The 21,424-nt window shown below is 43.0% G+C and overlaps 1 protein-coding gene across 1 annotated transcript in view; it reads right to left on the reverse strand.

The window, feature by feature from the left end:
* The window catches only part of LOC106577658 (neuralized-like protein 4), a 34,149-nt gene extending 14,565 nt beyond the window's left edge, over positions 1-19,584 (reverse strand). Inside the window, exons 1-11 of the mRNA XM_045700583.1 lie at positions 19,399-19,584; positions 9,634-9,837; positions 9,107-9,404; positions 8,914-8,979; positions 8,772-8,815; positions 8,386-8,694; positions 7,030-7,141; positions 6,407-6,495; positions 6,243-6,315; positions 3,510-3,783; positions 2,962-3,143 (exon numbers count right to left, since the gene is read on the reverse strand). Coding sequence (XP_045556539.1) covers positions 2,962-3,143; positions 3,510-3,783; positions 6,243-6,315; positions 6,407-6,495; positions 7,030-7,141; positions 8,386-8,694; positions 8,772-8,815; positions 8,914-8,979; positions 9,107-9,404; positions 9,634-9,837; positions 19,399-19,563 — 1,816 coding nt within the window. The 5' untranslated portion in view covers positions 19,564-19,584. The remainder of the gene's footprint in view (positions 1-2,961; positions 3,144-3,509; positions 3,784-6,242; positions 6,316-6,406; positions 6,496-7,029; positions 7,142-8,385; positions 8,695-8,771; positions 8,816-8,913; positions 8,980-9,106; positions 9,405-9,633; positions 9,838-19,398) is intronic.
* Between the last annotated feature and the right edge of the window lie 1,840 nt (positions 19,585-21,424).

The raw sequence follows: 21,424 nt of genomic DNA on the forward strand, positions 1-21,424 counted from the left end.
TTTGCACACTCTTGGCATTCTCTGGAATAAATTTCAATTAACAGGTGTGCCTTGTTAAAAAGTTAATTTGTGGAATTTCTTTACTTCTTAATGCGTTTGAGCTAATCAGTTGTGGTATACAGAAGATAGCCCTATTTGGTAAAAGACCAAGTCCATATTATGGCAAGAACAGCTCAAATAAGCAAAGAGACAGTCCATCATTACTTTAAGACATGAAGGTCAGTCAATACGGAAAATGTCAAGAACTTTGAACGTTTCTTCAAGTGCAGTCTCATGAGGACTGCCACAGGAAAGGAAGACCCAGAGTTACCTCTGCGGCAGAGGATAAGTTCATTAGAGTTACCAGTCTTGGAAATTGCAGCCAAATAAATGCCTAACAGAGTTCAAGTAACAGACATCTCAACATCAACTGTTCAGAGGAGACTGCGTGGTTAAGGCCTTCATGGTCAAATTGCTGCAAATAAACCACTACTAAAGGACACCAATAAGAGACTTGCTTGGGCCAAGAAACAAGAGCAATGGACATTAGACCTGTGGAAATCTGTCCTTTGGTCTAATGAGTCCAAATTTGAGATTTTTGGTTCCAACCGCTGTGTCTTTGTGAGATGCAAAGTAGGTGAACAGGTGATCTCCCCATGTGTCATTCCCACCGTGAAGCATGGAGGTGGTGTGACAGTGCTTTGCTGGTGACACTGTCAGTGATTTATTTAGAATTCAAGGCACACTTAACCTCTCTTGGGTAGGGGGCAGTATTTTGACGTCCGGATAAAGAAGGTGCCCAGAGTAAACTGCCTGCTACTCAGTCCCAGAAGCTAAGATATGCATATTATTAGTATATTTGGATAGAAAACACTCTGATGTTTCTACAACTGTTTGAATGATGTCTGTGAGTATAACAGAACTCATATGGCAGGCAAACACCAGATAAAAAATCCAACCAGGAAGTGGGAAATCTGATGTTTGTAGTTTTTCAAGTGATTCCCTATCCATTATACAGTGTCTGTGGGGTCATTTTGCACTTCCTAAGGCTTCCACTAGATGTCAACAGTCTTAAGAACATTGTTTCATGCTTCTACTGTGAATGGGGAGAGAATAAGAGCCATTGGAATCAGATGACTGAGAAAATGACATGAGCTCAATCGCGCTTACTCATGTGAGAGTTAGCTGTGTTCCTTTTCATTTCTGAAGACAAAAGGAATCGTCCGGTTGGAATATTATGGAAGATTTATGATAAAAACATCCTAAAGATTGATTATTTTCATTGTTTGACATGTTTATACGAAGTGTAATATAACTTTTTGGACTTCGTCTCAACTCACTGCGCGAGTACAGTGGATTTGGATTACTCGACTGAACGTGCGAACAAAATGGAGGTATTTGGACATAAAGGATGGACTTTATCGAACAAAACTAACATTTATTCTGGAACTGGGAGTGCATTCCGATGAAGATCATCAAAGGTAAGTGAATATTTATAATGTAATTTTTATCATTTCTGTTGACTCCAAAATAGCGGGTATCTGTATGACTTGTTTTGATATCTGAGCGCTGTACTCAGATTATTGCAAGTTTGCTTTCGCCGTAAAGCTTTTTTGAAATCTGACACGCTTCTCCTTAATGCAACCGCTGTATCTATAATTCTTTGAATAACAGTTGAATATTTTATCAACGTTTATGATGAGTATTTCTGTAAATTGATGTGCTCATTCACCGGGAGTTTTGGGAGGCAAAACATTTCTGAACATTACACGCCAATGTAAAATGGGGTTTTTGGATATAAATATGAACTTTATCGAGCAAAACATACATGTATTGTGTAACATGAAGTCCTATGAGTGCCATCTGATGAAGATCATCAAAGGTTAGTGATTAATTTTAGCTGTATTTCTGGTTTTTGTGACGCCTCTCCTTGCTTGGAAAATGGCTGTGTGGTTTTTCTTGTCTAGGCGGTGTCCTAACATAATCTAATGTTATGCTTTCCCCGTAAAGCCTTTTTGAAATCGGACAATGTGGTTGGATTAACAAGAAGTGTATCTTTAAAATGGGATATAATAGTTGTATGTTTGAGAAATTTGAATTATGAGATTTTTGTTGTTTTTAATTTTCCGCCCTGCTATTTCACTGGCTGTTGAATAGTGTGTCCCACATACCCCAGAGAGGTTAACCAGCACAGCTACCACAGCATTCTGCAGCAATACACCATCCCATCTGGTTTGTGCTTAGTGGGATTATCATTTGTTTTTCAACAGGACAATGACCCAAAACACACCTCCAGGCTGCGTAAGGGCCATTTGACCAAGAAGGAGTGATGGAGTGCTGCATCAGATGACCTGGCCTCCACAATCCCCCAACCTCAACCAAATTGAGATGGTTTGGGATTAGTTGGGCCGCAGAGTGAAGAAAAAGCAGCCAACAAGTTCTTAGCATTTGTGGGAACTCCTTCAAGACTGTTGGAAAAGCATTCCAGGTGAAGCTGGTTGACAGAATGCCAAGAGTGTGCAAAGCTGTCATCAAGGCAAAGGTTGGCTTCTTTGAAGAATCTAAAATATTTTGATTTGGTTTAACACTTTTTTGGTTACTACATGATTCCATATGTGTTATTTCATAGTTTTGATGTCTTCACTATAATTCTACAATTTAGAAAATAGTAAAAATAAACCCTTGAACGACTGTACAAACACATCAGTCAACTTACAACAAAACCAGTACATCAGTCAAACTACAACAAAATCATCAAATCAGTCAATCCACAGCCCTTTCCAAACATTGTTTGAGTATGGAAAATTAGATTAATCAAGCCCCCATCCTCTAATCCTGGGAGGATTAGAAGGGTCTGAGGTGGAAACTCAACCTAGCCTAAAATAAGGCTAGTTGGGCCTACTAGTGTATTGCTTTCAGATAAGTAACCCTGCTAGGGGGGCAGGAGTAAGAGGTTGGTATTACCTGATTGGTTGGTATTACCTGAGCGCAGGTTGGTCATGGTGGAGGGCAGCTGCAGGTAGGCGGGGTTGTGCGTGGTCACGCCAATCTCGATGGAGCCCGCCCACTTGTCCACCATCTTGTCGATGCGCACCTGGAACACCTCGTTGGAGCGCAGCGGGCGGCCGCTCAAGACCACGCCGTGATTGAAGTCGTCCGTAGCACTGCCCGAGGAAAAACACACACAATAAAATGTATCTATAATATACTGTACATTATAAACTGGGTGGTTCAAGCCCTGAATGCTGATTGGCTGAAAGCAGTGGTATATCAGACCGTATGCCATGGGTATGACCCAAAAAATATTTTTGCGTCTTTAATTATGTTGGTAACCAGTTTATAATAGCAATAAGGCACCTCAGGGTTTTGTGGTATATGGCCGACATACCACGGCTAAGGGCTGTATCCTGGTACTCCTTGCGTTGTGCCTAAGAATAGCCCTTAGGTGTGGTATATTGGCCATATATATACACCACACCCCCTCGTGCCTTATTGCATCAAAATATTAGGACCATGGTTACAATACATACTGAGGGCGAAGCGCCGTCCTGCCCTCGCTGATGATGGCTGCCTTTTGGCCACAGTTGGAGTGGAAGAGGAGGCGGTCGGGAGCGTCGGGGTCCGGCGTGAGGGAGAGGGCGGGCCGGGGGCGACCAACGTCTGGCGACAGCGCCCGCATGATGGCGTTGTTGCGACGGAGGCGGTCGCTGTGGTTGTGATTGTGGACGATGGTCACCTTGACCGCCATGCCGTAGAGGTCGACCACGCCGTAGACGACGGCGGGCGTCTGGGCTGCTGCCACGCCTAGGAGGTCAAATTGAGGTTATGGACGACTTGGATGAAATGTAATGATTTGTGATAGTACGTGTTTCTCGAACTGACATTGATATTTATACATTGTATGAGGCAAAATTCCTCTGCATGACAATTACGTAAACAGTCCATCAAATGACAACAAGAACGTAAAACATAGCAAGCATTAACGATGTGCCTTTTAATAAATAATATACTCCATGCATTTTTGCTGCATTTTCAGTATCGCCATATTAATTGCAGCATCATGGTTTGCCTGTCCTTCACACTGAAAGGTTAATAACAGCTGGTGCATGAAATCTAAGGAAGTCTCTAGATTTTGCCCACCTGAAGTAGAAAATCTTATGATAAGCTGTATACCACACTATTTGCCGAGAGAGTTTTCATCTGTACTTCTCGTGGCTGTTTATTTACCACCAGTCGAGGCAAGCAACACTGAGGCATGCATGAGAGCAAGAGCTGTTCCGGACAACTCTGTGATCACGCTCTCTGTAGCCGACGTGAGTAAGACCTTTAAACAGGTCAACATTCACAAGGCCGCGGGGCCAGACAGATTACCAGGACGTGCGCTCTGGGCATGTGCGAAAAACTGGCAGGTGTCTTCACTGACATTTTCAACATGTCCCTGATTGAGTCTGTAATACCAACATGTTTCAAGCAGACCACCATAGTCCCTGTGCCCAAGAACACAAAGGCAACCTGCCTAAATGACTACAGACCCGTAGCACTCACATCCGTAGCCATGAAGTGCTTTGAAAGGCTGGTCATGGCTCATATTAACACCATTATCCCAGAAACCCTAGACCCACTCCAATTTGCATACTGCCCAAACAGATCCACAGATGATGCAATCTCTATTGCACTCCACACTGCCCTTTCCCACCTGGACAAAAGGAACAACTACATGAGAATGCTATTCATTGACTACAGCTCAGCGTTCAACACCATAGTGCCCTCAAAGCTCAGCGCTAAGCTAAGGATCCTGGGAGTAAACACCTCCCTCTACAACTGGATTCTGGACTTCCTGACGGGCCGCCCCCAGGTGGTGAGGGTAGGTAGCAACACATCCGCCACGCTGATGCTCAACACTGGAGCCCCTCAGGGGTGCGTGCTCAGTCCCCTCCTGTACTCCCTGTTCACCCACGACTGCGTGGCCAGGCACAACTCCAACACCATCATTAAGTTTGCCGATGACACAATAGCGGTAGGCCTGACCATCGACAACGACATGGCGGCCTATAGGGAGGAGGTCAGAGACCTGGCCGCGTGGTGCCAGAATAACAACCTATCCCTCAACATAAGACAAAGGAGATGATTGTGGACTACAAGAAAAGGAGGATCGAGCACGCCCCCATTCTCATCGACAGGGCTATAGTGGAGCAGGTTGAGAGCATCAAGTTCCTTCGTGTCCAAATCACCAACAAACTAACAGGATCCAAGCACACCAAGACAGTTGTAAAGAGGGCAGGACAAAGCCTATACCCACTCAGGAAACTAAAAAGATTTGGCATGGGTCCTGAGATCCTCAAAAGGTTCTACAGCTACAACATCAAGAGCATCCTGACTGGTTGCATCACTGCCTGGTACAGCAACTGCTCGGCCTCCGACCGCAAGGCACTACAGAGAGTAGTGCGTACGGCCCAGTATATCACTGGGGATAAGCTGCCTGCCATCCAGGACCCCTACACCGGGCAGTGTCAGAAGGAGGCTCTAAAAATTGTCAAAGACCCCAGCCACCCCAGTCATAGACTGTTCTCTCTACTACCACATGGCAAGCGGTGCCGGAGCGCCAAGTCTAGGACCAAAAGGCTTCTCAACAGCTTTCACCAACAAGTCATAAGACTCATGGACAGGTAATCAAATGGCTACCCGTGCTATTTGCATTGTCCCGCTCCCCCCAACCCCTCTTTTACGCTGCTGCTACTCTCCGTTTATCATATATCCAAAGTCACTTTAACCATACCTACATTTACATACTACATCAATTAGCCCGACCAACCAGTGCCCCCGCATATAGGCTACCCGGACTATCTGCATTGTGTCCCGCCACCCCCTCTTTCACACTTCTGCTACTCGCTGTTTATCATATATGCATAGTCACTTTAACCATACCTACATGTACATACTACCTCAATTAGCCTGACTAACCGGTGCCTGTTTACAGCCTCGCTACTGTTATTTTTCACTTTCTTTTTACTTCTTTACTTATCTATTGTTCACCTAATACCTATATTTTTACTTAAAAATTGCACTGTTGGTTAGGGCTTGTAAGTAAGCATTTCACTCTAAGGTCTACACCTGTTGTATTCGGAGCACGTGACAAATAAACTTTGATTTGATTAATAGCTACTCTATCAACAAACGAGTTCTTAGCGCCTCTCTCTAACACCACGCTATAGCCATTCAATCCCCCGTTACATTTACAGATGCTCCTGGCGTGTCCCTCTCACCTTGGTCGATGCCATTGATGTAGAAGTGAAGAGCTCCGCTGGCCTTGTGCATCAAGCCTATGTGATCCCCCTCCTGGAATGGAAGTCACAGAGTGTCATGGTGAAAATGATAGGGATGTGTGTGTGTGTGTGTGTGTGTGTGTGTGTGTGAGAAAGACACTGACCTGCAGTTCATCCAGGCTGAACTCACAGTACTCCCGACGGGTTCCCTTGCCGTTAGTCAGGATCCCACAGCCACTCATCATGATTGTACCTGGAAGGGCAAGAGAGAAAACACACACAACAAGATGTAGCCTTGAACAGTCCCTCCAGGATTTCGCTGGGATTTATTTGTGATATTGGCGGGCAAAACAAATATTTTTTCAGCGGCAATTCTGGCATTTTGCATGGCAATATGCAACGACTCAAGTTTCTTGCGAAAATGCGCTGATGAAGGAAATGGTTCGTCGACGTGTTGCTTGATCTAACCATAGTATGCGGTAAATGTGTGGTGATTGGTTGAAAATGCAAGCCCTCTTTTTGAACTGCGTTGATGGGTCAGTTTTATGCGATAAAATTGCAATGATTTAACTGTTTTATAGCAAAAATAGTGCAGTGATTGGTAAAGTTTGCAAGCCCTCGCATAACATACGGGAAATTGTTGATTTTGCAACAAAAAAAAATTGTAATGCAGAATCCTGGAGGGATTGATCGAACATGCGTGCAGTTTGTTGTGGAATGAATAGATCAAGTTGTATATTGGGTTAGAGCAACACTACGCTAGTGTATGTATGTATGCGTTACGTACCTGAACGCAGATTTGTCATTGTGGCTGGGTAGTCCAAGTTGTTGGGGTTGTGTGTTGTCACGCCGATCTCGATCGACCCCGACCACTTGTCCACCAGCTTATCTATGCGGATCTGTGTCACAACAGAAACCAGGGCGCATTCAGAAACTACAGGCGCAAAAGGTTTCGCAATGGAAAACGGAAACAAGCGTTTTATTGGAGAAGTTCAGGCAGTCTTTTCCCTGCTTTGGTCTATTTGGTTTCTAGTGAATTCTCTCTCTCTCTTTTAGAATACAGAAACACTTACTATTTTTCCACTATTAATCTCAAGCTGCAGTCCATCAGTCCAATGGAAAAGTTATAATCTATTCATTCACGCCCTGTGGCTGTAACATATGAATATTCGGTAACACTTTACTTGACACCCAGCGTCAACACGATATGACACAGTCATAACCATGTCATAACAGCTGACAACCTGTCATAACACTCATGACCTATATATTTAATCCTGTTTTATGGCTGGTTATGACAACTACATCACATAAGTGTCAAAATCCACATTTATTCAAATGTATTTTTTCCCCTGACAGTTTTATTGCTTCTTTAAATCAGGACAACAGTTTTCAGCTGTGCTAACATAATTGCAAAAGAGTTTTTATAATGATCAATTAGCCTTTTAAAATGATAAACTTGGATTAGCTAACACAACGTGCCATTGGAACACAGGAGTGATAGTTTCTGATAATGGGCCTCTGTACGCCTATGTAGATATTCCATTAAAACAACAACATTAACAAAGTCTACACTATTTCTGATCAATTTCATGTTATTTTAACAGACATTTTTTGTTGTTGCTTTTCTTTCAAAAACAAGGACATTTCTAAGTGACCCCAAACTTTTGAACGGTGGTGTATGTCAAAAACAGGTCCAAATATGTCTCATGACAGTATTATGACCATATTATGACAGGCTATGTCAAGTTAGGTCAGCTGTTATGACTGACATGTAAAGTTAACGAATATTCATTGGCTAATCTGAAAGATTCAGCTCTACCATAAAGAGATTAGAGGATTAGCTTCAAACTCTGATATGTCAATTTAAATGGTGATATTTACTTGACCCCTCTGTCATTAGAGGTCATGAAAATTAACGTAACCAGTTATAACAGCTGGTGTCAGTAATGACAGCTGTTATATTATTACTTTGACAGCTGTTATGTCATTACTATGACAGTGGTGTGTAGGCCATTTCTTATGAGCATTCAAATTAAGAATTACCAGACAAATGTTATTAAACACCTTGATCTAAGCCCCTCGTTTCAACCCCTTCCTAGAATTCACATATCTCAGTATCGGAGCCAGTGATTGGCCGCACCTCAAACATCTCGTTGTGTCGAAGCGGCCGGTTGGTCATGACCACGCCGTTGTTGAACTCGTCCAGCGGCCGCCGCCTCTCCGCCGTCTTGTTGTTGTTGCTCAGCTTGATCAGTGTGCCGCACTTCTCGTGGAACAGCAGCGCATCATTGGTCAGCATCCCGCCCGTCACTGCCCCGAGTCTCGCCCCTCCGCCGCCTGCAGGGATGTTATTGACGCTTCCAGTATTGCCGGTCCCGCCCCCCGCTGTCACTACTGTTACCGTTAACGGATCCTCCTCCGCTGCTGCTCCCCCTGTCCCCTCTACTTCCTGTTCCTGAGTCTATCCCTGCTCCACCCCCCCCCCAGGTCTCCCCCTCCATTGTCCTCAGAGCGGTAAAGGGATACGATGGCATTGTTTAACACGTCAAAGAGCTGGTGCTCCGTCAGAACTATAGGGGAGGGAGAGGGAAAGAGAGAAAGATGGAGAGTGTGTTACATTTGGTCAATGGTGCAACTGAGATTGGGGTAGAGGTTTTGATTTTCTTACCCGTCTCAGGCTCTAGGTTGTTGAGAAACTTGTCAGGTCGGTTATGAGTAGGAGGGAGCTCAGGCACTGAGACAAAGCAGGAATGAGAAGACAAAAAAGAGAAGAGTCTTTCCCTCATTACTACACCCTTTCACACAATGACACAACAAACCCTCCATTTCAATAGATAAACAAAAACATCAACAACTCCTACCTTCCTCTAACGTCCCGTTTGTCGCCGCCGCCAGGTTCACCGCTGACGTCAGACCCCCGAACTCCCCCTCCCTGACCCCGCACACCACCTCCTCCTCTTCCTCCTCCTGCTGCTCCTCCACCGTCTCCCTCTCTGTGTCTCTCTCCGCCAAGGACGGCGGCTCGCAGCTCACCACCGTCACTTGCGTACACTTGCCATAGAGGTCCACCACTGCCCAGAGGCCCGTCGGGAGACCACTGGCAGCCGCGCCACAGTCCTGCCCGTTCACCCACAGGTGGAGCTCGCCATGGGCGCTCCGCTGTACAGTAGAACAGAAATAAGAAAAGTGATCATTTGTAAATGTCTTGCCTAGCCCATCTAAACCTCTCCAAATACACAGAATTGAGGGGGACAGGGTCAGCCATGAAGCAGCGCCCCCTGGATGGAGAGTATTGTAGAGATTGTTACCAATTTAGTGCCTGGCCCAGGGCTTGAACCGGTGACCTTCCGGCCACTAGTCTGCCTTGTTAACCCACTAGGCTACCTACCTGTATGCCCACACGGTCGCCCTCAGACAGCTGGTCCAGGTCTCGGCCGTACTCCTCGAGGACGGAGCGGCCATCACGTAGCACCGAGCAGCCAGACACGATCCAGGAGCCTCCCTTCAGACCCGTAGCGCTGCTGGGGAAGTCGAGACCAGCCGGGTCCAGAGAAGTCACCCCGATCTCTATGGAGCCACTCCAAGAGTTCACCTGTAGCAGGAAGAGAAAGGTGAGTTTACCTACATTTATTCATTCATCTATTCATTTCTGTCCATTTTTACCTTGTCAGTTATGTTCAATACATTGTATATCTTCGTAAGCCTACACGTCATTCCAAATGAGTTAATTTACTGTTTCCTCTGTGTGATGGGTTGGTTGTTTAGCAACAAAAGCATTGGGTGCGCAACTATGGGGCAAAACAAGACACGGTTGGCTTAGACTGACGACATGTAAACTATATTTAGTCTCCAAATGTTTATTGAAAACAAATACATTGCACAATGAGCACTTGTCTCAAATGCATTGTTACAGTTCTTGGATAGCTAGCGAATTTGTGCCATATTAGCATAGACATGACATCAGTCAAAACAAGACATGGTATCAATAACAAGATACAACAAGCTGAAAGGAGCCACCTATGATTCCCCACACAGCAGCTTCTTGTTATTGTTGCTAGCTATCTGTCCATTCAGAATCCTAACGCACGTCTTCCGGCCACGTCGATGCGCCCATCACCAACCCGTCTGTTCGGTCTCTCTTTTCATTTATTGAGTCCTATTTAGACATTTATTTGCACTTTATCTATTAACAGTCAACTCCTGATAAGAGCACATTCTGTGAACAACAAAGTCACATTTGACTTGAAGACCTGACCAAGAATCAAACTGAGTCCATCAAATCAAGTCAAAGCATCGCAGTAAAATCTTAGACCAACAGGAGAAGCCAGTTCAGTGAGTACAAGAGGTTGAGCTGGGTTAAAACCAGGAGTCAATACTATAATAACAAAACATGCCCGAAAAGCTGCTGTCTTGTTTAATTTTTTATTTGATCTCACCTTTATTTAACCAGGTAAGCTAGTTGAGAACAAGTTCTCATTTACAACTGCGACCTGGCCAAGATAAAGCAAAGCGATACAAACAACAGAGTTACACATGGAATAAACAAGCGTACAGTCAATAACACAATAGAAGAAAAAAAAGTCTATATACAGTGTGTGAAAATGGCGTGAGAAGGTAAGGCAATAAATAGGCCATAGTAGCAAAGTAATTACAATTTAGCAAATAACACTGGAGTGATAGATGAGCAGATGGTGATGTGCAAGTAGAAATACTGGTGTGGAAAAGAGCAGAAAAGTAAATAAAAACAATATGGGGATGAGGTAGGTAGATTGGGTGGGCCATTTACAGATGGACTATGTACAGCTGCAGCGATCAGTTAGCTGCTCAGATAGCTGGTGTTTAAAGTTAGTGAGGGAAATATAAGTCTCCAGTTTCAGCGATTTTTGAAATTCATTCCAGTCATTGGCAGCAGAGAACTGGAAGGAAAGGTGGCCAAAGGAGGTGTTGGCTTTGGTGATGACCAGTGAGAGATACCTTCTGGAGCGCGTGCTACGGGTGGGTGTTGTTATCGTGACCAGTGAGCTGAGATAAGGCGGAGCTTTACCTAGCCGAGACTTATAGATGAAATGTACATGTAACCAGGTCAAAAATCCCAAACTACGTTTTGCAATGCTCCCACGTAGGGAAATAGAGCCTGCTACAAGAGCCCTGTGGCTTCAGGCGTGGGAAATGTGGGGACCCGGTGTCCAAGTAGGATACAAAACCATCTTTACCCCTCTCTGTTTGTGGAAAACATTTCAACCCAGGTAAGACATTAAACTTGTTTAGTATAGTCTGTTTGTAAGTCCACTCACTACTTGTAGCTGTTTATAGTCCGTTTGTTTGCATTGTTGGTCTTGGCTAGCTAGTTACTCGTGTGGATGCTAGCATCGTCATGAAAAGGGGCATGTGGGAAGCCCTACATATTACGTTTTTCTAAGTAGAAAGAACCCTTGGGAGCAGGCAATGTTGAAAGTCATCTTTAGACATGTACGTAAAGAAAATTTGACAGGAATATTGCATTTGAAAAAGGTACTAGATTTTGCTGTGAGTCAATGGGGTAACCTAGGTAATCACAGGTTATTTTCCCCACAGTTGGGAAGGGAAGAAACATTCTATATAATACTGACTGGGACTATAAAGGTCAACCATTGGTCAGGGAGTTGGTCAACCATTGTTTGCCAGTGCTGTAATAATGTAAAATAATCGATTTGAAGAATTGACACTTCATGACCAAAAGTATGTGGACGCTTGCTCTTTGAACATCTAATTCCAAAATCATGGGCTTTAATATAGAGTTGGTCCGCCCATTTGCAACTACACTACCGGTCAAAAGTTTTAGAACACCTACTAATTCAAGGGTTTCTTTATTTTTTTTACATTGTAGAACAATAGTGAATACATCAAAACTATGAAATAACACAAACGGAATCATGTAGTAACCAAGAAGGTGTTAAACAAATCCAAATATATTTTATATTTGAGATTCTTCAAAATAGCCTTTGCTTTGATGACAGCTTTGCACACTCTTGGCAATCTCTCAACCAGCTTCATGAGGTAGTCACCTGGAATGCATTTCAATTAACAGGTGTGCCTTGTTAAAAAAGTTAATTTGTGGAATTTCTTTCCTTCTTAATGAGTTTGAGCAAATCAGTTGTGCTGTGACAAGGTAGGGGTGGTATACAGAAGATAGCCCTATTTGGTAAAAGACCAAGTCCATATTATGGCAAGAACAGCTCAAATAAGCAAAGAGAAACGACAGTCCATCATTATTTTAAGACATGAAGGTCAGTCAATACGGAAAATGTCAAGAACTTTGAACGTTTCTTCAAGTGCAGTCTCATGAGGACTGCCACAGGAAAGGAAGACCCAGAGTTACCTCTGCTGCAGAGGATAAGTTCATTAGAATTACCAGCCTCAGAAATTGCAGCCCAAATAAATGCTTCAGAGTTCAAGTAACTGACTCATCTCAACATCAAATGTTCAGAGGAGACTGCATGAAATCAGGCCTTCATTGTCAAATTGCTGCAAAGAAACCACTAAAGGACACCAAAAAAAAGGAGACTTGCTTGTGCCAAGAAAGACAAGCAATGGACATTAGACCGGTGGAAATCTGTCCTTCGGTCTTTTGACCAAATTGGAGATTGTTGGTTCCAACCGCCTTGTCTTTGTGAGACGGGGTGTGGGTGAACGGATGATCTCCGCATGTGTATTTCCCACAGTAAAGCATGGAGGTGGTGGTGTTATGATGTGGGGGTGCTTTGCTGGGGACACGGTCAGCGATTTATTTCGAATTTAAGGCACACTTAACCAGCATGGCTACCACAGCATTCTGCAGTGATACGCCATCCCATCTGGTTTGGGCTTAGAGGGACTATCATTTGTTTTTCAACAGGACAATGACCCAACACACCTCCAGGCTGTGTAAGGGCCATCGGATGATCTGGCCTCCACAATCCCAACCTCAACCTAATTGAGATTGTTTGGGATGAGTCGGACCGCAGAGTGAAGGAAAAGCAGCCAACAAGTGCTCAGCATACGTGGGAACTCCTTCAAGACTGTTGGAAAAGCATTCCAGGTGAAGCTGGTTGAGAGAATGCCAAGACAGTGCAAAGCTGTCATCAAGGCCAAGGGTGGCTACTTTGAAGAATCAAATAGATTTAGATTTGGTTTAACACTTTTTGGTTACTACACGATTCCATACATGTTATTTCATAGTTTTGATGTCTTCACTATTATTCTACAATGTAGAAAATAGTAAAAATAAAGAAAAACCCTTGAATGAGTAGGTGTTCTAAAACTTTTGACCGGTAGTGTAGAACAGCCTCCACTCTTCCGGGAAGGCTTTCCACTAGATGTTGGAACATTGCTTCCATTCAGCCACAAGAGCATTAGTGAGGTTGGGCACTGATGTTGAGCAATAAGGCCTGGCTCGCAGTTGAAGTTCCAATTCATCCTCAAGATATTCGATGAGTTTGAGGTCAGGGCTCTGTGCAGGCCAGTCTAGTTCATCCACAGAGATGTCGACAAACCATTTCTGTATGGAGCTCGCTTTGTGCACAGGGCATTGTCATGCTGAAACAGGAAAGTGCTTTCCCCAAACTGTTGCCACAAAATTGTAAGTACAGAATCGTATAGAACGTCATTGTACACTGTAGCCTTTAGACTTCCCTTCAATGGAACTAAGGGACCTAGCCCGAACCATGAAAAACAGCACTAGACCATTATTCCTCCTCCACCAAACCTTACAGCTGACAATATGCTTTCGGGCAGGTAGCATTCTCCTGGCATCCGCCAAACCCAGAGACATCCGTCAGACTGCCAGATGGTGAAGCGTGATTAATCACTCCAGGGAACACGTTTCAACTACTCCAGAGTCAAACAGCGGCGAGCTTTACACCACTCCAGCCGACGATTGGCATTGTGCATGGGGATCTTAGGCATGTGTGCGGCTACTCGGCCATGGGAACTCATTTCACGAAGCTTCCGACGAACAGTTATTGTGTTGGTGTTGCTTCCAGAGGAAGTTTGGAACTTGGTAGTGAGTGTTGCGACCGAGGACAGATGAGTTCTATATGTTTCAGCACTCAGTGGTCCCGTTCTGTGAGCTTGTGTGGCCTACCACTTCACGTCTGAGCCGTTGTCACTCCTAGAAGTACTCACTTCACAATAACAGCACTTACAGTTGACCAGGGCAGCTATAGCCCTATAGCAGGGAAGAATTTTAACGAACGGAGTTGTTGGAAAGATGGCATCCTATGTCGGTGCCACGTTTAAAGTCACTGAGCTCTTCAGTAAGGCCATTCTACTGCCAATGTTTGTCTATGAAGATTGCATGGCTGTGTGCTCTATTTTATACACTGTCAGCAATGGGTGTGGCTGAGCTAGCCGAATTCACTAATCTGATACAAAAGTATCTGCACTGTATGTTTGTTAGCTAGCCAGCCAGTTTTAGAGGAATTAAAATCACATACAATCTTTAACCTTTATTTAACTAGGCAAGTCAGTTAAGAACAAATTCTTATTTACAACGACAGCCTATCCCGGACGACGCTGGGCCAATTGTGTGCCACCCTATGGACTCCCAATCACGGCAGGATGTGATGCAGGCTGGATTCAAATCAGATACTGCAGTGATGCCTCTTGCACTGAGATGCAGTGTCTTAGACCACTGTGCCACTCGGGAACCCGAATGATTCCATAAATGTGTCTAAATAACTGCCAATATGCCAACATTCCATTCAAACAATGCAGTCAACACCCAGCCATACACTGGCTGAAATCAGTTGATGATATTGCATTAACAACTTAACAAGTACTTTTGTCTCATAACTAGAGGTCGACCGATTAATCGGAATGGCCGATTAATTAGGGCTGATTTCAACTTACCGATTGTTAAGAGAATCGGTATTTTTGGCCACCGATATATATATTTTTTTACACCTTTTCAATGACGGCCTAGGAACGGGGGTTAACTGCCTTGTTCAGGGGCAGAACAACATATTTTTACCTTGTCACCTCGGGATTCGTTTTTGCAACCTTCCGGTTACTAGTCCAACGCTCTAACCACCTGCCTTACATTGCACTCCACGAGGAGCCTGCGTGGCAGGCTGACTACCTGTTACGCGAGGGCAGCAAGAAGCCAAGGTAAGTTGCTAGCTAGCATTAAACTTATCTTATAAAAAAAACTATCAATCTTAACATAATCACTAGTTAACTACACATGGTTGATGATATTACTAGTTTATCTAACGTGTCCTGCATTGCATATAATCGATGCGGTGCCTGTTCATTTCTCATCGAATCACAGCCTACTTCGACAAACTTGTTAAAAGTTCATTTGTGGAATTTCTTTCCTTCTTAATATGTTTGAGCCAATCAGTTGTGTTGTGACAAGGTAGGGGTGGTATACAGAAGATAACCCTATTTGGTAAAAGTCCATATTACGGCAAGAACAGCTCAAATAATCAAAGAGAAACGACAGTCCATTACTTTAAGACATGAAGGTCAGTCAATACGGAACATTTCAAGAACTTTGAATGTTTCTTCAAGTGCAGTAGCAAAAACCATCAAGCGCTATGATGAAACTGTCTCTCATGAGGACCACCACAGGAAAGGAAGACCCAGACTCACCTCTGCTGCAGATGATAAATTCATTAGTTACCAGCCCAAATAAATGGTTCAGAGTTCAAGTAACACATCTCAACCTCAACTGTTCAGAGGTGACTACGTGAATCAGGCCTTTATGGTCAAATTGCTGCAAAGAAACCACTACTAAAGGACACCAATAAGAAGAATAGACTTGCTTGGGCCAAGAAACACAAGCAATGGACATTAGAGCAGTGGAAATCTGTCCTTTGGTTTAATGAGTCCAAATTCGAGATTTTTGGTTGCAACCGCCGTGTCTTTGAGACGCAGAGTAGGTGAACGAATGATCTCCGCCTGTGTGGTTCCCACCGTGAAGCATGGAGGAGGAGGTGTGATTCTATTCTACTGTATCTTAGTCTATGCCGCTCTGACATTGCTCGTCCATATATTTATACATTCTTAATTCCATTACTTAGATGTGTGTATTGTTGTGAAATTGTTAGATATTACTTGTTAGATATTACAGCACTGTTGGAGCTAGAAACACAAGCATTTCGCTACACCCGCAATAACATTGCTAAACATGTGTGCGAACAATAAAATTTGATTTGGGCTTTGCTGGTGACACTGTCAGTGACCAACTGAGCTACAGTCCCACTGTAGCTCAGTTGGTAGAGCATGGCGCTTGCAACGCCAGGGTTGTGGGTTCAATTCCCACGGGGGGCCAGCAAGTTAAAAAAAAAAAATAAAAATAATAAAATAATGTATGCACTCTACTGTAAGTCGCTCTAGATAAGAGTGTCTGCTAAATGACTAAAATGTAAAAATGTGACATTTAGAATTCAAGGCTCTGCAGCGATACGCCATCCCATCTGGTTTGCGCTTAGTAGGACTATCGTTTGATTTTCAACAGGAACCACTAGGAAGGAGAGTGATGGAGTGCTGCATCAGATGACCTGGCCTCCACAATCACCTGACCTCAACCCAATTGAGATGGTTTGGGATGAGTCTGACCGCAGCGAAGGAATAGCAGCCAACAAGTGCTCAGCATATGTGGGAACTCCTTCATTGTTCTCTGTTGGAAAAGTATTCCAGGTGAAACTGGTTGAGAGAATGCCAAGAGTGTGCAAAGCAGTCATCAAGGCAAAGGGTGGCTACTTTGAAGAATCTGAAATATATTTTGATTTGTTTAACACTACATGATTCCCTGTGTGATATTTCATAGTTTTCATGTCTTCACTATTATTCTACAATGTAGAAAATAGTAAAAATAAAGAAAAACCCTTGATAGAGTAGGTGTGTCCAAACTTTTGACTGGTACTGTAGATGATTTGGATATGAAGCGTGAAAATGCATTGCACATATATCTACCAGCTTGGTTTTGGTGCATTTGGACAGAACACAAGAGCAAGCTCAATCAATGTGAATTCAATACAAGCATTACTGTAGCAACAATGCCATGTTTGTTGCACTAACACAGATATTGATATCCCTCATGCAATTACAGATATGGATCCATTATAGCTTCGAAACATGTGATGATACTGGCCATGAAACTATCGTCAGTGAAGACATATCGGGTCACTCAATGTTGGGAGGAAGTAAGGCCTATCTGTCTAGCTAGCTATGCGTTTCATGTGTGAGTTTGTTATCAATGTATCTAGCTGGTGATCTGTTCCATTACACATAAGAGTCATTGGATTAAAAATGTATTCTGCACGAGGGTGTTTTGTTAAGAGCCCCGACACTCAATCTGAACATTAGCTTGTGGTACGGTATTGGAATCTTTCATATCAGCAAGAAATAATTTTCAAAGAACAAAAGGTTAAATTGATACACACCTTGATAGGGTTAGTGTTCTCACACAGCCATATCTCCATGTTACAATGCTTGTTTACGAAAAACAGACGAAAGACAAGAGGCAACCACCTGCGCTAAATAGCCATCTAGCAGGCTCTGAACACCTACGTGTAAGCGTAACACGGGAAGAGTGGCAGGAGTGTAGTTTCATCGGATGGAGGCTCCATAACTGTATGGATCTGTGCAAAACAGCTACAGTAAGCGTCTCTTTTTTTATTTGAAGGATTTTTTCTCGCTGATTAAAGATAAGGACCATATGTTCTGTTGCCCTCTATGTGTTCACTGAGCTGTGTGCCACCCCAGTTGGCACCTAGGCATTGGAGGAAACGGTGCTAATGCCCTCTGCCAACAACCCACACAGGTTTGAGAGGAACACTGACTGCTGCTATGTTGTTGACACACCACCATGCCAGCAGACCAGTAATCATGGCAACAGGCCGTCTATCTGCCATTATAATTGGATAACAGGCAAACTAGTTGCTGCGGTCGGCATAGAGATAAGGAGTCTAAATGCTGCACAGGCAGGTAGACCTATAACAGTAACTAACCGTTAGCCTAAGACTACATGATGATAGATTAGGGCTCAAAACAATGTGCATCACATAGAAACAACAGCTATGTTTTTCAGGAATAAGCCTGTGCCGAATAGGGAGAGGTTTTCCCCTAGCCACTGACACAGACCGGTCAGTTGTTTTTGTCAACATTTGTAAATTATCTGACCAAAGAGCTCTGGTTAGGGGTGAATGCAACTTCTACCTCGAGATGACAATGCACCAACTAGGATAATACTGAGATCTGCTTTGCCCTTTACCTGCCGTCTTTTGCTTATCAAGACCACCGAGAATATATTAAATGGGGTTCTACTGTATGCATCTATGGTCAAGACCACAGTAGTGACATAGGGGCTACCTGACAGATAAGTTAACTTGAATCAACCAGTATGCTTCTCTCGTCTAGATGTCATTAGGTAGACGTCCTCTGACTACTAGCTGGACATGTCACTAACTGAAATGCTGCTGTCAACCAAGTGACTGTGGCTAGCTAGCTGGTTGGAGTGCTGCTGTCAAAAATGATCTACCTAGCTAACGTTAACTCTACCTTGCATGTCAACCAAGCAAACTCATGACTAACGTTAAACGAGCTAAGTTTTCTATTCAACTGAACCTATCTGGCTCAATGTTGGTCGTGCTAATAATAGGCAATTGACTAAACTAGTCTAACTAACTAGTTAACTAGTAGCAAGCCGTTGAAAACTAGTTAACGTTAACCTATCGAGTTGACAGCGATGCACCTACTGGTTCGATCAACACACCAAAAAAGCTCGCTAGTACGGCTAACGTTAGCTATAACTTAGATAACTACTGTAGAGTTAGACTTGCAATCGGTAGCAAAGATATGCTAGTTAGCCATCTAAACTAGCTAACGTAGCTAGCCACCTTCAAAAATATTAACGGGACCACACAAACACCACCCCATGCTAGCTCGCTAATTATGTTAAACACTTTCAGTTGTCAATAGACCATTACAAAATATGTTAGTGCATTTTGGACAGGATATAACTCAAATTATTGCTGTAAATCCCGTACTGCTTGATTGTCATACAGCGCACGCCCAAGCAGCACTGAATAGAAGGTACGAGCACCACTGCGGACAAGAGACCCCGTCCCCACTGGCACTAACGCGTTGGCTGCACTCTCCCCCTTCCGAAAGTGACAGTTCTATGTACCTTCTTGTCAATACGGACGGTGAATACATCACGGTCTTTCAGCGGCTCTCTGCTTAGAACCAAACCGTGGTTAAACTCCTGGACTGGTTGGTTCCGCTGAGCGGTTCGGTTCGAATTCGACAGTCCGATTAGCTTTCCGCTACACGGGTGCAGCTCAGCCGCCATCTTCACAGGGGCGGCTTGCTTCGCGACACACTGGTTTGCGACAATATAAAGCTCCGTTTTTCTTTTGCATGCAACTCGAAATACACGCCCACTTTTTTAAAAGATGAACGGCTTAAGGTCAAGCGAGCAAAATTACTATATGCAAGTGTGGTAGCGCGCTTTCTCTCCATAATCAATCCAATCAATAAACAGAACATTTATCACTGATTTCCGAGAATGGGCTTTGATTTATATGCATACTTCTACCATAAACCACAACTTACTATAAACGCTTTGAAACCTGGAATTTCCAGTGGTGGAAAAAGTAGTATATTTTCATACTTGAGTAAAAGTAAAGATACCTTAATAGAAAATGACTCAAGTAAAAGTGAAAGTCACCCAGTAAAATACTACTTGAGTAAAGGTCTAAAAGTATTTGGTTTTAAATATACTTAAGTATCAATAGTAAATGTAGTTGCTAAAATATATTTAAGTATCAAAAGTAAAAGTACAAATAATTACAAATTCCTTATATTAAGCAAACCAGAAGGCACAATTTTAAAAAAAACAATTTTATTTACGGAGAGCCAGGGTCACACTAACACTCAGACATAATTTAAAAACAAAGCATTTGTGTTTTGTGAGTCCGCCAGATCAGTGGCAATAGAGATGACCAGGAATGTTCTCTTGATAAGTGTGTGAATTGGCCCATTTTCTGTCCTGCTAAGAATTCAAAATGTAACGAGTACTTTTGGGTGTCAGGGAAAATGTATGGAGTAAAAATTACATAATTTTCTTTAGGAATTTAGTGAAGTAAAAGTAATAGTAAGTAATAAATACCCCCCAAAAATACTTAAGTAGTACTTTAAAGTATTTTTACTTAAGCAAAAATTGAAAAAAGGGGCGGATCTGTACTTTACACCACTGGGAATTTCAAGCACATAGAACTTACAGTTTCTGGTTCATTCAGCATCCAGACAGGTAGCACTATATAAGGCATGCATTATGCTACGATGATACTGTTCATTAATAATGCATAAATATTAAAAAAGAGATCAATCATTGATCGCAGTGCGTGAGTCAGCTGAATATTGCAAATCCAAGTCATTATGATGACTTGACATAAGTATGCCTTGGTCACTGAATGGGACATTATCAGTTGCTGTGTATTGAAATATCACATTATTTTATGGAAATACTTTTTCCCAAAATTGTGCTATGAAGAAAAAAAATTTACAGTGAAAGACTCCACTGTATGAGTCATATTACCTATAAAACATAGCGGTCAAACAAGGAAATAGATCCAATCATTATTCTAATAGGGGATTTTAGAAACACTTCAAATAAGGGCTGTGTTTCGTGTAAGCCTACCCTGGTGTGACGTTTTGATAACCATGTAAATCTTTCTAGGACAAGGTGACTTTTGTATTTACCCCCCAAAATTAAATGCTAATTAGCTGCTAATGTGGCTATCATAAAGAACTACAAATGCCATGATGACCTGAACGAGACTGCCGAAACGAGGCAAAGCTAAGCATATCTGCATTAGCTATATGTAGTAATAAATAAATTGGCTACATTTCATTAAATTGACAATTCTGTGAACTGTCTTGTGAAAGTTTTCAATTGACACAATACCTGTTAGCAAAGGTGTCAGCTAGAGATGATGTGCATGAGCTTGCAGGGATGATGTCTACTTTGATGCTAATTAACATTTTAGAATCTGTCAGTAAATAGAACCGAATATATTCATAAAAGTCACCTTGTCCGAGAGAGATTACATGGTTACCAAAACGTCACCCGGAGGGTAAGCCTACACGAAACACAGCCCTTATTTTAAGTGTTTCTAAAATTCTCTATAGGAAAAATGAATGGTGTAAAA

Source organism: Salmo salar, chromosome ssa18 (genome assembly GCF_905237065.1).
Source record: "Salmo salar chromosome ssa18, Ssal_v3.1, whole genome shotgun sequence".
NCBI classification, from domain to species: Eukaryota; Metazoa; Chordata; class Actinopteri; order Salmoniformes; family Salmonidae; genus Salmo; species Salmo salar.